Source organism: Lycium barbarum, chromosome 3, assembly GCF_019175385.1.
Source record: "Lycium barbarum isolate Lr01 chromosome 3, ASM1917538v2, whole genome shotgun sequence".
NCBI lineage: Eukaryota > Viridiplantae > Streptophyta > Magnoliopsida > Solanales > Solanaceae > Lycium > Lycium barbarum.
In genome coordinates, this window is record NC_083339.1 from 142,972,229 (window position 1) to 142,990,649 (window position 18,421).

The window sequence follows — 18,421 nt, forward strand, 5'->3', positions numbered from 1 at the left end:
TTTTCGCATTTTGTCTTTACTTATTTTCTAATAATAATATTTTATCCTTTATCATACATTTTTATAATAGCTCTACACCGTGCACGAACAATCTATCCAAATATTATATTTCTCAAAATAATATAATACAATACAATACAACACTATACGATACATTATAAAACAATATATAACAACCATCCAAACAAATTGTTATATAGTAGAACTAGCTTCCGTACTTAGCTTTATATTCATCTTCTATTTTGAATAACAATGCAGTCAAATTTGTAGTTCGTTGTGATCTCCATTCGTGATTGAAAAAGGTGAATACTTCTCGGTGTCCTGGGTATGGAGTGTTTCCCTCGATGTGCGTTACACTCCTAAATTCTAATGAAATTGGGCACCAATGCGGATAGCGGATATCGGGTGGGGGGAAAAAATGAATAACTCCAACCTATGCATTTTTTAAAGGGAAAAGGATAAAAAAATACTTCTCTATTTTGAAAAAAGGGTTAGAAATATCCTCAATTACAAATATGGGTCGAAAATATCCCTCCTATGATTAATGTTTTCAAATATACCCATATCTTAACGGAAATCTCAAAATATAACCTGATTTCATTTTTACACCCGCTTCATTTAAATCCGACCCAACTAAATAAAAAACCCATATGGGTTGCTCGCTTATGTGCCTAGTGGTTCCAGATGTAATACTCGGGAACAAGTTGGTCGCATATGAATTTTTTATGTAATTGAGTCGAGTTCAAATGGGACGAATTTAAAATTGAAATCGGATTATATTGAAAATTTTCGTTAAGATAAGAGTATATTTAAAATCTTTAATAATGAAAAGGATATTTTTGATTCAAATTTATAATATAGGATATTTTTAGTACTTTTTCCGAGGTACGGGCATTTTTGGCCCTTTTCCCTTAAGACTCAGTTCAATTCCTGAGGACTGAGGTGCACTTTGTTCTTTTTCCGTTTTCAAATTTTACAGCTAGCACATTCACCTTATTCATTGACAAAAGGCCCACTTATTACCGTTCCACCAGCTTTGGTTACTCTGTACCAATTTTAGTCAATCAGATCAAAGTAAGTAAGTAACCCTACAATTAGTATCTCCCGGTTTCCCTGTATTTCTTATTGATTTTCTATAAAAAGCCCATTTCTATTTGCCAGTACCTAAGGGGAACACTGGTACACTCCTCTTAGTAGTAGCTCTTTCCACTAACTCACATTTTTCTTCCACCAAAACTTTAGCCATGGCAGATCAGTTTCTCAAACCCTTCCTCATTTTCGCCTTCCTCACCATCCTTGCCTCCCACATTTCAGGTACACAACAATTTCACGTACTTATAACTAGTTGTATGCTTTAACTTTTCCTACTGTTTACTAATGTACTTGTTTTTTTTTTCAGTCTCAGCTACAACAATGACATTGTACAACAAATGTAGCCACGCAGTGTGGCCAGGGATTCAGCCAAGTGCAGGCAAGCCAGTTCTAGGTCGTGGAGGGTTCAAACTTATGCCAAAGAAGGCTTACAGAATTAACCTACCGGCTGGGTGGTCCGGTCGAGTTTGGGGTCGTCATGGGTGTGCTTTTGATGCATCTGGACGTGGTCGTTGTGCTACAGGGGACTGTGGTGGTGCGCTATTTTGTAATGGTATTGGTGGAACCCCACCAGCTACACTTGCTGAGATTACTTTGGGTAATGAACAGGATTTCTATGATGTTAGTCTTGTAGATGGATATAATCTAGCCATTTCCATAACTCCATTCCGAGGCAAAGGTGAGAATTCTGTCTAAAAGTGTTTGATGACTTATTTGTCCTTGGATTACTGCTTCTATGCTTCCTCTTCTTCGAGTTGTGTTGGTTTTGTAGCAGGGGTACTTTCGTCCTTACATATATCATTACCCTTTTTCTTGAGGATTTAGGCTAGTAGTTTTAGATCTACGTAGGCGTTTGGCCACCAATTTTGAAACAATGGTTTCAAATCAGCGTTTGACCATCAATTTTCAATCGTGGTTTGAAATCGTGGTTTGAACCCAAATCATCTAAAAAAGTTTGACACGGGTTTGAAACCATGGTTTCAACTTTTTTAAATACAAAATTTAACCCATAAGTTAATATTTTGTAAAAAAAAAAATCATAAGTTGATAAATATTTTTAATAATTACCCCCATCAATTATTTACCAATCTCATTAACTTTCACCAACTTTTATTTATGTCTACCAACTTTTAATTTATGTGGGAAGATTATATTAAATAGTAGTTATATTATTATTCATGTTAAATTTTTTATTTTATTGAAGTAAAGTTTGATTAATTGATGTTGCATTTTTTAGAAAAGTCTTCTAGTAGTGTACTAATTTTGTTATACACTATTATTTGCTCATTTGGTAAGATTGTACAAGAATTGAAAATGTTTTGATAGTTTTCACTTATGTTGAGAAAATAACTTAAAATATTCAAATTATATTTGAAACCATGATTTAAAACCAGGTTTGAAATCATAGTTTCAAACCATGTCCGAACGGGACCTACGAATCTATTACTGAATCTTTTTGAGGAGTTTCCACTGTCACCTTTGATTTCGTCTTTACAAGTCACTTTAGTACTCCCTCTGTCCCAGATAAGTTTCAATTTCGAAAAAAAAATTGTCCAAAAAAAAAGTATCATTTTAGAAATTCAAAACAAAAAATTAAAAAAATTATACACTTAACATTAAAGAATTAATCCTCTTTAATATGCTAAAAAAACATCTAATAAATCATTTATTTTAGTAAACTCCTTATTGTATTTATTAATTTTTTAATGGACTTGATTTTTGCTAGGATAATATACTTGTTTTGGGGACGGAGGGAGTAGTAGATTCGAGGTAGCAAAATATACGGGTTTAACTTTGACCCAACAAATTGAACCCGAAATATGCTATTAGTATGAAAGTAGTATTTCGTTTAAAAGGGTCAGAATATAACCCAAATTTAAATATACAAAATCAGATTTAGACATTGAGAGAAAGAACTTTAAAAGCTACTAATAATAAGAAAAATGTTACATTTTAATATTCTTTCCAAAAAGAAAAGTTAAAAAGGAAGGAAAGTCGAGTAATATTGGATATGTTGGATTATGACTAGTTATTCGACTTATTTTTATCCCATCAATTCAGAGTTAAAGCAAAGTTTGTGAGGATTATAAATATATCTATTTATTGATTATTATCTGTTATCGACCTGCTCCGCCTTTGCCACCTTAACGACCACTAGTTGTAGTAGACTAGTTGAACACGAAAACAACCTCACTTATTATGATCGAATGGGTTAATTTTATTTTATTTTTTTGCAGGGAAATGCAGCTATGCTGGATGTGTGAGTGACTTGAACACAATGTGTCCATCGGGTCTACAAGTGAGGTCTCATGATAAGAAGCAAGTGGTGGCTTGTAAAAGTGCCTGCTCAGCTTTCAATTCTCCAAGATATTGTTGCACTGGAACTTTTGGAAATCCACAATCTTGCAAGCCAACTGCATACTCAAGGATATTCAAGACTGCTTGCCCCAAAGCTTACTCATATGCTTACGATGATCCCACTAGTATTGCAACTTGCACTGGTAGCAGCTACTTGCTCACTTTCTGTCCTCACCACTAGTCTCCTGTTTTTTCCGGTCTTATTATTATATCAGTATCACATATATGATCGTCATTTTAGTCTTCACCTTTTCTCTCTAGGTTTAGATTTCTTGCTACGTCTATCTTACTACTAGTATATTGTATTATCATCATCATTAGTATTATTAGCATCACTGGTGGTGAACTCTTTGGTTAATTGGTAGCAATAATTATTTCAAGTTATGTCAAAGTTGTGATCGGTGCAATTATTCTTTGATGCTTTAGTTTCGGTTCTAAGAATTTGACATCTCACCTTATAGAGTTAAAACTTTTGTGAGCATTACATAATCATCACTAGTATCATTAGTATCACTCAGAGACGGAGCCAGAATCATCACTTGTGGGTTCGGGGTTTTACTTCTTTAAAGTTAGTGGATTCTTAATTAATAATTTGTATATATTTGACAAAAATTTAATACAAATATATGGTTCGAACAAAAGGTACTGGGTTCGGCCGAATCCATACCCGAAGGGCTGGCTCCGCCTCTGGTATCACTGGTGGTGAACTCTTTGGTTAATTGTTTCACGTTATATCAAAGTTCGTTGTGATCGGTGCAATTATTCTTCGACGCTTTAGTTTTGGTTCTAAGAATGTGACAACATCTCACCTTATAGAGTTAAGCTTTTGTGAACATTACTAAAAATATCAAATTAACTTAATATACAGCTATAGGTAGTTATAGAATAAAATTAATTGTTCAAAATATTTCTTTTTGTGATTGTGGTGTCTACATCAATTACGTGTCTTTTCTGACTATTTTACGGAGTAGTTACCATCTATATTAACACAAACACGAGATGACTTTTTTATGGGGATATACTCTCTTCGTTTCAATTTATGTGAATCTATTTGATTGAGTACGACATTTAAAAAACCGTTTCAATTTATGTGAATCTATTTGATTGGTTACGACATTTAAAAAAGACTGAAGATTTTTGAAACTTGTGGTTCAAAATAAGTCTTGAATATTTGTGTGGCTGTAAATCATTTCATAAAGTGTATTTTTTTTTCAATTAGGAAAGAGGCCTTTCATTTTGGCACGGACTAAAAAGGAAATAAGTTCATATAAATTGAAACAGAAGGAGTATAAAAATAAGGCTTGATGCATACACAGCCCCCCGAACTTGTCCATTTTTTTTATTTTGACATCTTAACTAAGTGTTGTTCCTATTAAACCCCTGAACTCATCCTCAAATGTGTCTAGTAGACACAATCTGACTTACATAGTATGCTATCTTTAATATAGCAACATGCTAATATATATTCTATTTTAATTATGTCATCTTTTAGCTAAGATTAACAACAACTGAGAGGGAAAAAAGAGTAAGCTCATAATTAAGCTGGCAGTGGAAGAGCAGAACCAGCAGAAACCGACACATCTATGACCTAAAGAATAGCTCACCCTATATCTTAAATATTACTTCACCTTCATTACCACAATTTAATTTTTGCTTTTAATAAAAATTAGATTTAGAGGGTTTGATAGACACACTTGAGGACGAGTTCAGGATTCAATAGAAATAATACTTAGTTGAGGTGTCAAAATGAAAAAAAATGATAAATTTAGGAGGCTGCATATGCATTAAACATAAAAATAAGGTAACTCTTCTCATCAAAGATTAATTAAATGAGAACTATTCATAGTAGTTTCGATTTGTCAATTTAGAAAATATATCAAATACTCCACTTGTAATATCAGCTTGTAGTTATTTCTAGTAGTTTTTAGACAGCTAGCTGAGTAAGCTAAGCTATGGAATTGTAATGACTTCTTGGTAATTAACAAAATGACTAGTTATTTGAAAAAAAGAATCAACTTGTTATAACCGATTATAGTGCATTTTTAGTAGAAAAATTATTTACGGCAGCAATTTAGCTTTAAATACAAGCGAGTTAGAGTCAGTTATATAAATTATAAATATTTTGAGCATTTTAATATAACAGTCAATATGTTAAAGTGCAATCTTTAAAGTGTCAGATTATCCAATTCTTCTCCCACGTTCAAAAGGCAGCTTGTGGCCTTAAGTTTCCCTTTAAATCACATCAGTTAATGGCAATAATGCCTTGTGACTCTTTTTCCGTTGGCAGCCAGAAAGAGGCATAATTGGTCTCTTAAGTTTCTACGTTTTTGGTGGCATAATGTGACCATTATTCCTTGTAACTCCTACTCATTACTCACTCATATTCTCCATATTATATCAATTTAATATCCCCACTAAATCATACTTTTCATCCAATTATTACGAGGATCACTTTCTTCTCTTATAAATAGTTATTCATCCTTAGCTTGTGGTGAGTAGAAATTTATATTGGAGGGTTCTTGAAAGATTGAGGAAAATAAAAGAGAGTTTATTTAGTTGAAGGACGGTGTTTTCTTTATGGAGCTTTGGACTCAACATCTTGTCCAGAATTTGTTGAGTTATACGACATGATCGGGCTGTTGTATTCTGAAGGGGACAAATCAGAAAGATTACTGTTGGACAGGTAGATTTGCTGCAGTGGGCTTGAATCTCCTTAAAGAGAGCGAGATATCCGCGTCTCAGCTTGAAAATACCTTTATTTCTTCATTTTATTTTTCAATTGTAATTGTAATTTCGATTGTATTTTTACCAACATAAATTTATATCTATCATGTTAGTTTCATTTAATTGCATCTTGAACGGTATAAAAATAATTTACACTTAAATGCTTACTCCTATTGAGTCTAATGAAAAAAGTAAGCTGTATTTAACCAAAGAATCTTGTAACGTGTCATGTTGGGCAAAGGAGGGTAAAGCTATAAAAACAGACAAATTGTTGTAGGAAAGTTAATGGGGTCGCCGTTTATTCATCCACAAACCTTCATATCTCTGCCTTTCGCTGTTTATTTCTTCTCATGCAAACATCTTTTCCTTTTCTCTAGCTTTATTAGTCAAAAGCTATTCTATCTATTTCTTCTCCGAAATTGAATTTCACTGGACTCCCGTTATACACGACCCCACCCGTAGGATTCGATTTGAGTCAATTTTGATCTTAAAAAATCATCCTAATTACATCGATTTGCTAATTGGTCACGATTAGCTAAGGCTAAAGTTCCATTAAGAGCGTTTTCACATGGTGGACCTCCTCGAAAAATATAAGATTTTCGTGAGGCTAATCTTGAGCCGCCACCCAAATGCGAATAGTCTCGTTTAAGAGAAATTTTTGGATGTAAAAGATCTCAAATTCAGGATCTTTCGCTGCGCAAAAGAAACATAAATATATAAGACTAAGGATTATTACTTTGTTTTCCCGGTCACATGAACTGATCAATTGCATTATTAGGTTGTTACTTTGTTTAAGGATATGATGTCTGCTCATATTTTCAAGAAGATAAATGGTGATGTCCTTGTGAACTGCATAGCTAATTTTTAGGCTAGTATTGTGCCATTTAAAGGTGATGAATCCGCAGTTTCGAATTAAAGGTGATCCTTGTGCCTTTAGGTGTGATTCGTCAGTTTTAAAGCTTGTTTCCTTCGATAGTTGTTAGATTACCATACAAAGAGATCGCACAAAGAGAAGGGTAAATAAACCCTAGTGCGGAAGGCAAAAAATAAGAGAGAGAAAGAATTTGTTTTATTTCTGAGTTGGAAAAATGAGTAAATCAATTCATTCTCATTCAACCCCTGTCCTTACATAACTAATGGACCGGGTCATTTACAATGCCAATTGGGCCTAATCTGAATATGCAAATTACAACAAGTAAAATGAAGGAATTTTTACTTGGTGTAGCTTCTTCTCAGAGGTAATTATTGATAATAACTATCTTTTAATTTATTTATATTTAGTAGCTACAGTGATTTTGTAAATTAGCATTCGTAGTTACACCAAAATACATAAAGTTGGAGTGATTGAAGTGGTTATTAGGCGAGACACACACCCTGCTCGCCTAGGTTCGAACTTGCCAACAACATTTTTTTCTTACATATTTTCCCTAGCTTCTTCTTCTTGTATTTGAGTGTATTTCGCTATATGTATTTGACTCAAATTTGTATCTATATTTATTTGGTATGAGTGTATTTCGTCATATGTATTTGGCCTAACTGTCTTGTATTTGAATGTACTTGTCTTCAGATACATTCGGATACAAGACAAGAAGCTCAAATACATATGAGATACAAGACATATGATCCAAATACATATGACATACATTCAAATACACGTGACATCAGATACATGTGACATCAAATACATATGAGATACAATATGAACCAAATACATGACTCAAATACACTCAAAATACAAGGAGAAGAAGCTAGGAAAAATATTTAAGAAAAGTAATGTTGTTGGTTGGGTTCGAACCTGAGCGGGCAAGGGGAGAGTCTCCCCCAAATACACGCGAATCCACAAAATACACGTAAAATAAACAACTTTTGCTTAAAAGTAAGGTATAAATTATAATTTGGAAAATGGTAGCTACCAATGGTAAAATCTTCGTAGAAGGTAGTTATATCTGTACGTTTGCCTAAAATGAATAATACACTTAATGGACCTTGGGCCCAATACTACTATGTCTAACAAGGTTCATCTATATCTTGGAACAACTACTCGAATCCAATCTTTTTAAAGTAAGTTGACGGGATAATCTATCCAGCACAACACCACTCAAGACGTTGCCATTTTTTAAAATGCTTTGCATTCTTATCCTGTCAATATGTTTGCTTTCAAATTATTTGAAGTTAAGCTTTGACAAACCAAATTTCAGATGCGTATATCTGTGAAGTTTTAAAACTTTACACGTTCTCATTGGCTTAACTTGCAAAAGTTTTGGAACTCGGCTATGATTTAAATAAGTGTCCCTGAAATTGGCTATCTGTGCACTTCTCCCACTTTTTTCTTCCTTTCTTCCCACCATTAACAGATGTATTCACTAATTTCAACATTGTCTAAACATGATCATGAGCCAACATTCTCTCTTTAAGCGTTAACTAAAGGGAGATGTTGATTATCAATTCATTAGCACGACTGTAAAATGCGTTTGTGCAAATTTCCATTTCCGATACCTCTGCTCAACTCTTGTAAAACCTGCACTTCATCTCTTTCCCACTTCTCCACCTTTCTTTCACCTTCCGTAATTCAGCTCCATTTAACTCATCAACAACAACAAAAACAAACCCCCCAAGTACAAGAATTTGACATTGATCGAACCTTAATCGACAGAGCTTACTGGACAAGACGAATTCACAAGCTTTGTTCTATTGACGGCAATGTCGACGAAGCTCTTAAACTCCTCGACGATCTTCAACTTCAAGGCTATCACCCCGACTCTCTTAATCTCAGCAGTATCATCCACGCGCTCTGTGATTCCCATCGCTTTTCCGAAGCCCACCAGCGTTTCCTTCTCGCTGTTTCTTCCCATTTTACTATCCCTGATGAGCGCACTTGTAACGTACTTATTGCTCGTTTGCTTAAAGCAATTACTCCGTATGCAACTGTGCGTGTTATTTCCGCTTTGTTCTTCCAGAAGCCTCAGTTTGTACCATCGTTGATGAATTATAACCGTTTAATCCATCAGCTTTGTGGTTTTGGAAGAATTGTAGATGCACATAAGCTGTTTGTTGATATGAGAAAGAGAGGGCATTCTCCTAATGCTGTTTCGTATACTACTTTGATTGATGGGTATTGTGGGGTTGGCGAGGTAAGGGATGCAGAGAAGCTGTTCGATGAAATGTCTGAATGTGGACTGATACCTAATGCTCTTACTTATAGCGCTTTGATTCGGGGGATTCTTCGAAAACGGGATATTGATTATGGAAAACAACTGATTACGAAGCTTTGGGATGTGATGCTCGATGAAGAGGATATGCATGCAAACAATGCAGCATTCTGTAACGTGATCAATTGCTTGTGTAGGGAAGGGTTCTTCCATGAAGTGTTTAATATCGCTGAAGATATGCCTCAGGGTGAAAATGTGGCTCGGAGTTTTGTATATGCCCAAATGATAGATTCACTTTGTAGATTTGGGAGGTGTAATGGAGCTGCTAGGATAGTTTATTTGATGAGAAAACGAGGGTTTAATCCAAGCTTAGTGTCGTATAATACAATTGTACATGGTCTTGTTAAAGAAGGCGATTGTTTCAGGGCATATCAGTTGTTGGAGGAAGGGATTCAATTTGGCTACTTGCCGTCAGAATTCACTTATAAGTTATTGGTACAAGGTCTGTGTCATGAAAATGATCTTGTTAAGGCCAAGGAAGTCCTCAATGTGATGTTAAATAAGAAATACCTCGACAGAACAAGGATTTATAATATATATCTCAGAGGTCTTTGTGTTGTTGACAATCCAACTGAGCTTTTAAATGTCCTTGTCACCATGCTTCAAACTCAATGTCAACCAGATGTGATCACCCTGAATACTGTTATTAATGGCTTCTGCAAAATGGGAAGAATCGAAGAGGCGCAAAAGGTTTTCAAAGATATGATGATGGGGAAGTTTTGTGCCCCGAATGGTGTCACGTTCACAACTGTTATTAGCGGTTTTTTAAAACTCGGGAAGGTTGAGGAAGCTCTTGCATTATTGGATGTAGTTATGCCTGAAAAAGGTTTTAAGCCCAACGTTGTAACATATAATGCAGTTATCCAGGGGTTATTCAAGTTACATAGGATCGATGAAGCTATGGAGATTTTCCGTAGCATGGTAAGTGGTGGCATCGCTGCTGATTGCACGACGTATACTATTATTATTGATGGATTGTTTGAATCCAACAAAGTTGATGAAGCCAAAAGATTCTGGAATGATGTAGTTTGGCCCTCAGGAGTTCATGACAGTTACTTATATGCTGCCATTCTCAAGGGGCTTTGTCGCTCTGGCAAATTGAATGATGCTTGTGATTTCTTATATGAATTAGTAGATTGTGGGGTTACTCTTTGTGTCGTTAATTACAACATTGTTATTAATGGTGCTTGCACATTGGGTTTGAAGAGAGAAGCTTATCAGATTCTTGGTGAAATGAGAAAGAATGGACTAGAACCTGATTCTGTAACATGGAGAATTCTGGATAAATTGCATGGCAATTTTGAAAATGAGTTCTGCGAGGATTTGACATGTAATCAAGTGGGGGCGTAAGATAATTCGGTCGTTACATGAGTTGTCTAAGTGGTCTTAGACATGAACCCTGTTAAATTGTTGTCTCTGGAGTATTTATGTTTTCATGATAATAGGATGTCTTTTATAGTAAAAGCGGTATTACTCATGATGAAATGAGATATTGCTTCTGCTACATATCTGATCCTGGAATACCGATGGAGAGAGCATTGGATGTCTGAGACCGACCAGTTAAACAGAATCCAAACTGTTTAGCAGGAGATTGATCATTTACAAGGAGCGAGGTAAAAGAAGAAAAGAAAACTGCAACATATCTATGAACTACTCAGAGAAGTAGTGGGAAGGTGGTTCATCGTATTAGATGAATGTACTTCTTGTTTAATATCTCTTCAATATATTACTCATAGCCATTATGATTTTTTTTTCTAAGTTTTTAATTTACACATTCATCTCAAATTAACTCAATAACGAGATGTATTCCCTTCCATCTGAATGTACTATTTCTATAATGTCAAGCAATATTTGATGATTCATTATCTGAGAGTTTCCTTCTTTTAGTTTTTAGTTTGTTACTGCCTTGCTGAATGCATCACCCATCACCCATCAATATCTTATATATATATGGATATTTCAATTGAATAGAGAGCTATGATTCTTCCCATATCGAATCTGCAATTTTTCATGACAATGCTTTCAACTTTATGCATTGAAGAACTTATCCTCCAGGTAGATCTAAGCACCCAGATTCCTGTACCTTTAAGCTTCTCTAAAGAAATCTTGAAAGTATCTGTAGTCTTCATTCTTAATTTGCACCTGAGACTTTGTTATCTGGCTTATTTTCAGGTTTCGTTTCTCATTTTTATTCTGACAAATGGTTAAGTTATTTGTTTACTGATACAACTTCTATTCCACTATATAAAATCTAGATGTTATGTTCCTTGGAAAAATTTCATGTATAGTTGCATACAGGTGGTTCATTGAGCCATCTTCAACAGTTCTATGGTTCATTGAGCCATCTTCAAGAGTTCTACTTTCTGAATGGAACTTACCTAGAGGTGCTATACATACCATTAATTCTCACTGATTCACCATGGCAGTCGCCTGTTTCTGTGTCTCAGTCAATTTGCATGGTTGAGATAACCGTCTAACATGATAACTCAGGAACACACAGCAATTTACTTTGTTACATAAATAGGACATTCAGATGATCACACTCAAGAGATGTGGAATAACTTGCATTAGCAGAACGTAATTGATTCTATGGGATTTTGCTTTTACAGCTCTAATTTTGTGTCGTGGCAGGTCATAGGAGGCTCAACACGGTTATACAAGTTTTCATATTCTTTCCGCCAGTATACAGTAAATGGCCAAAGTTTTATCAATTAAAGAGAACAGTGGAAGATGACAAAGAAGAAATTGTGTCAAATTTGGGGGGTGATGCTGACTGCTGAGGAAGAAGGGTTTGTGTCGTGAGTTGGCACGTCATGCAGCTAAAATGGGGATTGGATCAACGGATGAAGGACAAATTTGAGTCGCTTTTATAACATTATGGGTATGATAGTATAATGTTACGGGGATAAGGGAGGGTAATATTAAATCTTTTTCCATAGTAGAGCGAATATACCATAGTTCTAGTTAAAATTTCATTTTCTACATTAATACTAATGGATTTATGTTACTAACTCTAAGACTGATATGATAAAAGGAATCAAATCCAATTATACGTTGGAATGCTATATTACTTATTGTAACTTTAAGTCATCTGAAGTGTCACTCGAGGGCCGATATAATAGTTTTGAAAAAAATCAACAGAGTAAATATTTAATTTGAATAATTAATGTTGGTAATTGTATTTTATATAAAACATAAAATTGTAATTTTAGAAATCTATTGAAGAGTTGGTGCTGGGTTAGCCGAAAATCAAAGGTTATCTAGTCCTTGAAAAATTAATTAAATAGTCAAAGTAATCTCATAATCTCTAAAATATAAGTTTTTGTTCAAGTAATAGCATTTCGAAATCTGAATGGAGAATTAGCCAATTTTCCCTTATTTTAAAGCACGGTTAGTAGGAAGGATAATTAATAGTTAGAGGGTATTTTCGAACAAAAACCATCAAGACGAGAATATTGTTAGGCCAAAAATATAATAGAGGGTAAATTTAACCTTATTTCAAATAGTTTTCTCTTTTTTCTTTCTTCTAAGTAGGGGTATACATGGACCGGGTTGGTTCGGATTTTTTAAACACCAAACCAAACCAATTGCGTCGGGTTTTAAAATTTATACACCAAACCAAACCAATAAAATTCGGGTTTTTCAACCTCGGGTTTTCTCGGATTTTTCGGGTTTTTTTTCGGAATAGTCTTGATACAAAACATATAACTTTTACTTTAAATATTTCTTTAGTCCTAGTAAGATACAATTATATAATTAAAGTGTTTCTTAAAAAAATAACACAAAATGTGAGAAGAGTGATGACATTGTATTAAAATATTCAACAAAAGCTAATATAATCGGTTAAAATAAATATTGCTAATTAACAAGCCATAAAAGAAAATGACCATAATCTAAAAATACTAAGTCATGCTAAAATAAGTATTAATTATATGACAAAGAAAAAAAACTTAAGTTATGTATTTTTACTCTCTAAATCAATTATGCAAAACTAAAGGATAGATATCCAACATTATTGTCATTTCTAGTGGTAAATTGAATTTCTTTTGTTAGGATTAGTGTTGAGTTGGTTTTGGTTTGGACTTTATTTGAGTTACTAACATCCATACGATATAAAACTTATTGACATTCAAAATTCTAAGTTCAAGCTTGAATAATATGATAATAGATAAAAAATTACGAAAAAATTTAAGAAATATTTATAAATTACTTTACAAATAAATATTTTTATGTATAAAATATTTTAAAAATTGAATACATGTAATGTCGGGTTGGTTTGGTTCGGTTTGACTTTTTTTAGTTAAAACCAAACCAAACCAATTATGGTCGGGTTTTTTTTCCCAACACCAAACCAAGTCAAACCAAACCACTAGTCGGGTTTTTTTCTCGGTTTGACTCGGTTTATCGGTTTGGTGCGGTTTGTCGGTTTACTTTGTACACCCCTACTTCTAAGTAGGGGTGTACATGGACCGGGCTGGTTCAGGTTTTTTAAAGACCAAACCAAACCAATTGCATCGGGTTTTTAAATCTATAAACCAAACCAAACCAACAAAATTCGGGTTTTTCAAGCTCGGATTTTCTCGGTTTTTTCGGGTTGCTCGGTTTTTTCGGATTTTTCCCGGTTAAGTCTTCATACAAAACATATAACTTGTACTTCAAATATTTCTTTAGTCGTAGTAAGATACGACTATCTAATTAAGATATTTATTAAGAAAATAACACAAAACGTGAGATGAGAAATGAAATTGTACTAAAATATTCAACGAAAAAAATTAATGAAATTGCATAAAATAAAATGATCATAATTTAAAAGTACTAAGTCATGCTACAATAAATACGGTTAATTTATAAGGCATGTAGAAATGATCATAATCTAAAAGTACTAAGTCATACTAAAATAAGTACGACTAATAAATATTAATTACATGACTAGATATTAAAGAAAAAAATGAAATTAAGTTATCTATTTTCACTTTCTAAACTAATATAAAATTAAAGAATAAATATCAACATTATTGTCATTCAAGTGTTAGATATGAATTACTTTTTTTAGCATTAGTATTGATTTGATTTTTGTTGAGTTTTATTTGATTTACTAATATCATTGGGCTATAAAATTTATTGGACCATTCGAAATTCTAATTCCAAGCTTGAAATAGTATGTTAAAAGATAAAAAACTATGAAAAAGTTAAAGAAACATTTATAGATTGCATTATAAATAGATATTTTTATGTATAAAATATGTTTAAATTTTTATAAATGTAATGTCGGGTTGGTTTGATTCGGTTTGATTTTTTTTAGTTAAAACCAAACCAAATCAATAGTATTCGGGTTTTTCTTTTTAAAACCAAACCAAGTAAAACCAAACCACTAGTCGGGTTTGTTTTCTCGGTTTGGTTCGGATTATCGGTTTGGTGTGGTTTGTCGGTTTTCTTTGTACACCCCTACTTCTAAGTATATCTTGCTTATGAGACTTACATATTTTTGGGCCTGTTATTTAGTTATTCGTTACATCCAGCAGTATTGTTTCCTTTGGGTCCTGCTCTACATAGAAGCAAGGAGGGAATCAGTGGAAGAAGCGAGAATGACGACCTGTATAGCTCCGGGTGTGGGAGCAAATCTTCTGGGGCAACACTCAGCGGAGCGCAACCAAGACGCCACCGCTTATGTCGGCAACCTCGACCCTCAGGTATCTCCAAATCCTTAGGGTTCCATTTTCCTTTTTTATAAATTTGTCGACGCTTCTCTCCACTTTCCAATATCTATAGTTCTGAAATCATACTAACACAATAAAGCAGCTAATTCCAACACAACGCAAAGACTCTGCACCCTTTCGTTGACAAAAGCTTCTCAAAAGTCTTGCTCGCAAGTTTGTAGGTTATGGCCCAGTGAACCTACGAGAGAGAAGACTCAAATTAAATTAGAATCTCTCCGTAAAATGGGTCAATTCATTTTCAACTCACCCACATGAATTATGAGCTTGGATTTTGTTCCGTTTCAAACCTGTTCTCAACCTTCCCTAAATTGACAAAAGCTTCTTAATTGCTCGCAAGGTATGACCTTTAGACGAGAGAGCAGAGTTAAATAGAATGTTCCTCAGTATGGTCATTTTGTTTTCAACTTTCCAAATTTGATTACATGAAATATCAGCTGCTTGGGTTTTGACCCAACATGTCCATTTGCTACCACTACTGCTAAACATCTTTTGTGGTTAGTTGCCTGCTTCTCTTTCCTTTTATGCTGATAGATTAGGTAATTTCCTCTTCCAATATAATCAGTCTGGTTGTGACTTGTGACTAGCTTCCTTCTATAAATCAAACATTTGTGTAATACTTACTGCCAAATTAATGTTGTCAATGTACCGAAAAGAGTGAGGGTAATTGGATAAAAGTTGGTTAGTAAGTCTATTGACTAGCTCCTCATAGACAACGTGCAACCGCCTTTGCCATTTTTTTTATTAAGCCTTTCTAAAGTTGCAATTTCAACTATTTTAACATTCCTATTGAAGTCTTTTCGAAGTTGCTCTGAATTTTCATGGAACCACAATGCTTTTATTCTCAAGCTAGAATGGCCTGATACATCCTTACCTATCTCTATGCACTATAAATGCTTACTCTCCAGATGACTGTATATAAAAACTATGTTTCTTGGTGAAGTCTATACCTAACACTATGTCCCTATAACATTGAAATGTGTCCCCTTAATCTTAGTATGACTTTATGTGGCCTGTTCTGCTGAGTGTTTGGGAATTCCTTGTTCAAGTATTGGTTTCACATGTATGTTATTCCTAATATGTCCGCTACTATATATGCAACTACGTGTCTGCTCTGCTGTTTGGTGAGGGTTAATGTCTTGACTCTTGAGTGTCTATGTGCATGTGTCTCAGCGCATTTTTGAAGATTTTTGGATATTAGCGGCTTTAGAAATTTTGTCTCATCATCTATCATTACATCTCTGCAGTTTGCAATTTTTTTTTTTTGGGGGCAGTTAACACTCCATATTTGATGTTGGTGTCCCCTTCCAGTAGCTTCTCCCTCATTTTCTCCTTTTCTTTTTCTATATCTTTTGTTGTTTTCAAGGTTGAAGTAACTCACAAAATTGAGATTTTTTTTCTGGATTCAGATTACTGAAGTTTCTTTTTTTGGTTGATTTGTAGATTACTGAAGAGTTGTTATGGGAGTTGTTTGTTCAAGCAGGTCCAGTAGGTATGTCTAAATATTTAACTGAACAGCTGGCCCCTTTAACATCCTCTTTGTTTTTAAATTTTTCATCAGCATCCTCTGAGGACTTATTAGATTTTTTGAGAAACTTAGATTCTTTTAAATCTCATTTATTCTCTATATAAATCAATATGTGTTGCAGTCAATGTTTATGTCCCCAAGGACAGAGTTACTAATGCTCATCAAGGATACGGTTTTGTGGAATTCCGAAGTGAAGAAGATGCTGACTATGTAAGTGTTGGTTATTTTTCTTGTTACACTATTTTTACTTGCTTCAGCATGGATTTGAATTTTGGTATTCATTGCTTACTCTCTCTAAAACACTATTATTGCAGGAAATTAAGGTACTGAATATGATTAAACTTTATGGGAAACCAATACGAGTGAATAAGGTAATGATGTGCATTGATGCATCTCCCCTTGCTATAATGAATTTTTCCACATATTTTACATTCTCTTTAGTCTAATACTTTATCCTGGTACAGGCATCTCAAGATAAAAAGAGTGTTGATGTTGGTGCCAACTTGTTTGTTGGGAACCTTGATCCTGTAAGCAGTAGATATCTTTGACAGTATTTTACAAACTCTTGTGCTATTCTCATTCAAATGCGTCTGGATGTAGATAGTGGATAACAACTTTTATTTAGGTGTATAACATTATCTGCATATTATCACCTCGCTCATGCTAGCACTTTTGTTGACTTATAAAACCATTTTTGTTTTCTATGCAGGATGTAGATGAGAAGCTTCTATACTACACTTTTAGTGCTTTTGGAGTTGTTGTCTCAAATCCTAAGGTTTTAAGTCATTTCTCTTCTACTTTCATATGATTCATGATTCTTCATTTTGCTGCTTTTAAAGATGCATGTCTGGACTTCCTACGTAGTAAAGAAAAAAGAAGAGCTCAATCTGTATTGATTAATTCTCGCCTATTTTGTATCCCTGCTTCAGATTATGTTTTCAAATCCTAACAATCTGCTAGTGAGTATTGTATCCATACTGTTGACACCCAATTTTGTCCCGCCTCTCCTCCGAAATACCTATTTACGCTTCTAATATTTTTTGGAAAATTGAAAAAAAATATATATTATATTTTTTACTATAATTACTAGCCTCTTATCAATACCGGCGTTTCATTATTCTATTACAGTTACTAGCCATCATATCATCAGTTATTATTATTATTATTATTATTATTATTATTATTATTATTATTATTATTATTATTATTATTATTTTATTACTATTATTATAATTCACAATTTTATCATTTCGGTATTTTACCAGCTTACGCACAACGCATCGCATTTATCTTTGCATAATTAGATAATAGTATTTTATTTTACTGTGGATTTTTCAAAAAATATTATTGCATGGCTATTATAACACCATATAATTTTATTACCCGAATTCTAATAATCACACATTTTTGAATTAAGCAATATTTTATCACCCTCGATATATCGTTAATTAAAATGGGTCTTTTATTCAAATTTAGAAGCCAAACTATTTCTTGCACTCAGTCCGTTTTTTTTTTATTTATCGGATCCCAAATCAAAGTCCAATCAACTCATGAATATTTTTTACCAGTCCATATTTTTTACCCAAAATTTTTAGATCAGTCCATATTTAAATTTATTAGCCTATTCTTTTAATACCCAGTCTAAAATCGACCCAGTCCACAAATGAACCGGGTCCGGTTCATTTTATTCAAAAATAAGGGTCATTTTTCTCATCTCTCCGCCGCACACCCCCCTTCCCCTTCTGCTTCTTCGCCTCTCCCCCTCCACGCTCCTCTGTCACCCACTATTCCCTGTT

General features: G+C 33.9%; 3 protein-coding genes across 3 annotated transcripts; all 3 read left to right on the plus strand.

Annotated features, from left to right (window-relative positions):
- Window positions 1-1,060: 1,060 nt before the first annotated feature.
- On the plus strand, window positions 1,061-3,841 carry LOC132633206 (thaumatin-like protein). Its single transcript, XM_060349475.1, has 3 exons — window positions 1,061-1,314; window positions 1,400-1,771; window positions 3,330-3,841. Exons 1-3 carry the CDS (start codon window positions 1,245-1,247, stop codon window positions 3,629-3,631), a joined length of 744 nt encoding a protein of 247 aa, XP_060205458.1. The 5' UTR covers window positions 1,061-1,244; the 3' UTR covers window positions 3,632-3,841.
- Window positions 3,842-8,260: 4,419 nt separating this feature from the next.
- LOC132633207 (pentatricopeptide repeat-containing protein At3g18020) lies at window positions 8,261-11,250 on the plus strand. Its single transcript, XM_060349476.1, has one exon. It carries the CDS (start codon window positions 8,640-8,642, stop codon window positions 10,731-10,733), a length of 2,094 nt encoding a protein of 697 aa, XP_060205459.1. The 5' UTR covers window positions 8,261-8,639; the 3' UTR covers window positions 10,734-11,250.
- Window positions 11,251-14,910: 3,660 nt separating this feature from the next.
- On the plus strand, window positions 14,911-17,583 carry LOC132633209 (uncharacterized). Its single transcript, XM_060349477.1, has 6 exons — window positions 14,911-15,073; window positions 16,541-16,589; window positions 16,747-16,835; window positions 16,940-16,996; window positions 17,090-17,152; window positions 17,335-17,583. The coding sequence occupies exons 1-6, from the start codon at window positions 14,969-14,971 to the stop codon at window positions 17,431-17,433; spliced, it is 462 nt and encodes a 153-aa protein (XP_060205460.1). The 5' UTR covers window positions 14,911-14,968; the 3' UTR covers window positions 17,434-17,583.
- The last annotated feature ends 838 nt before the right edge of the window (window positions 17,584-18,421 follow it).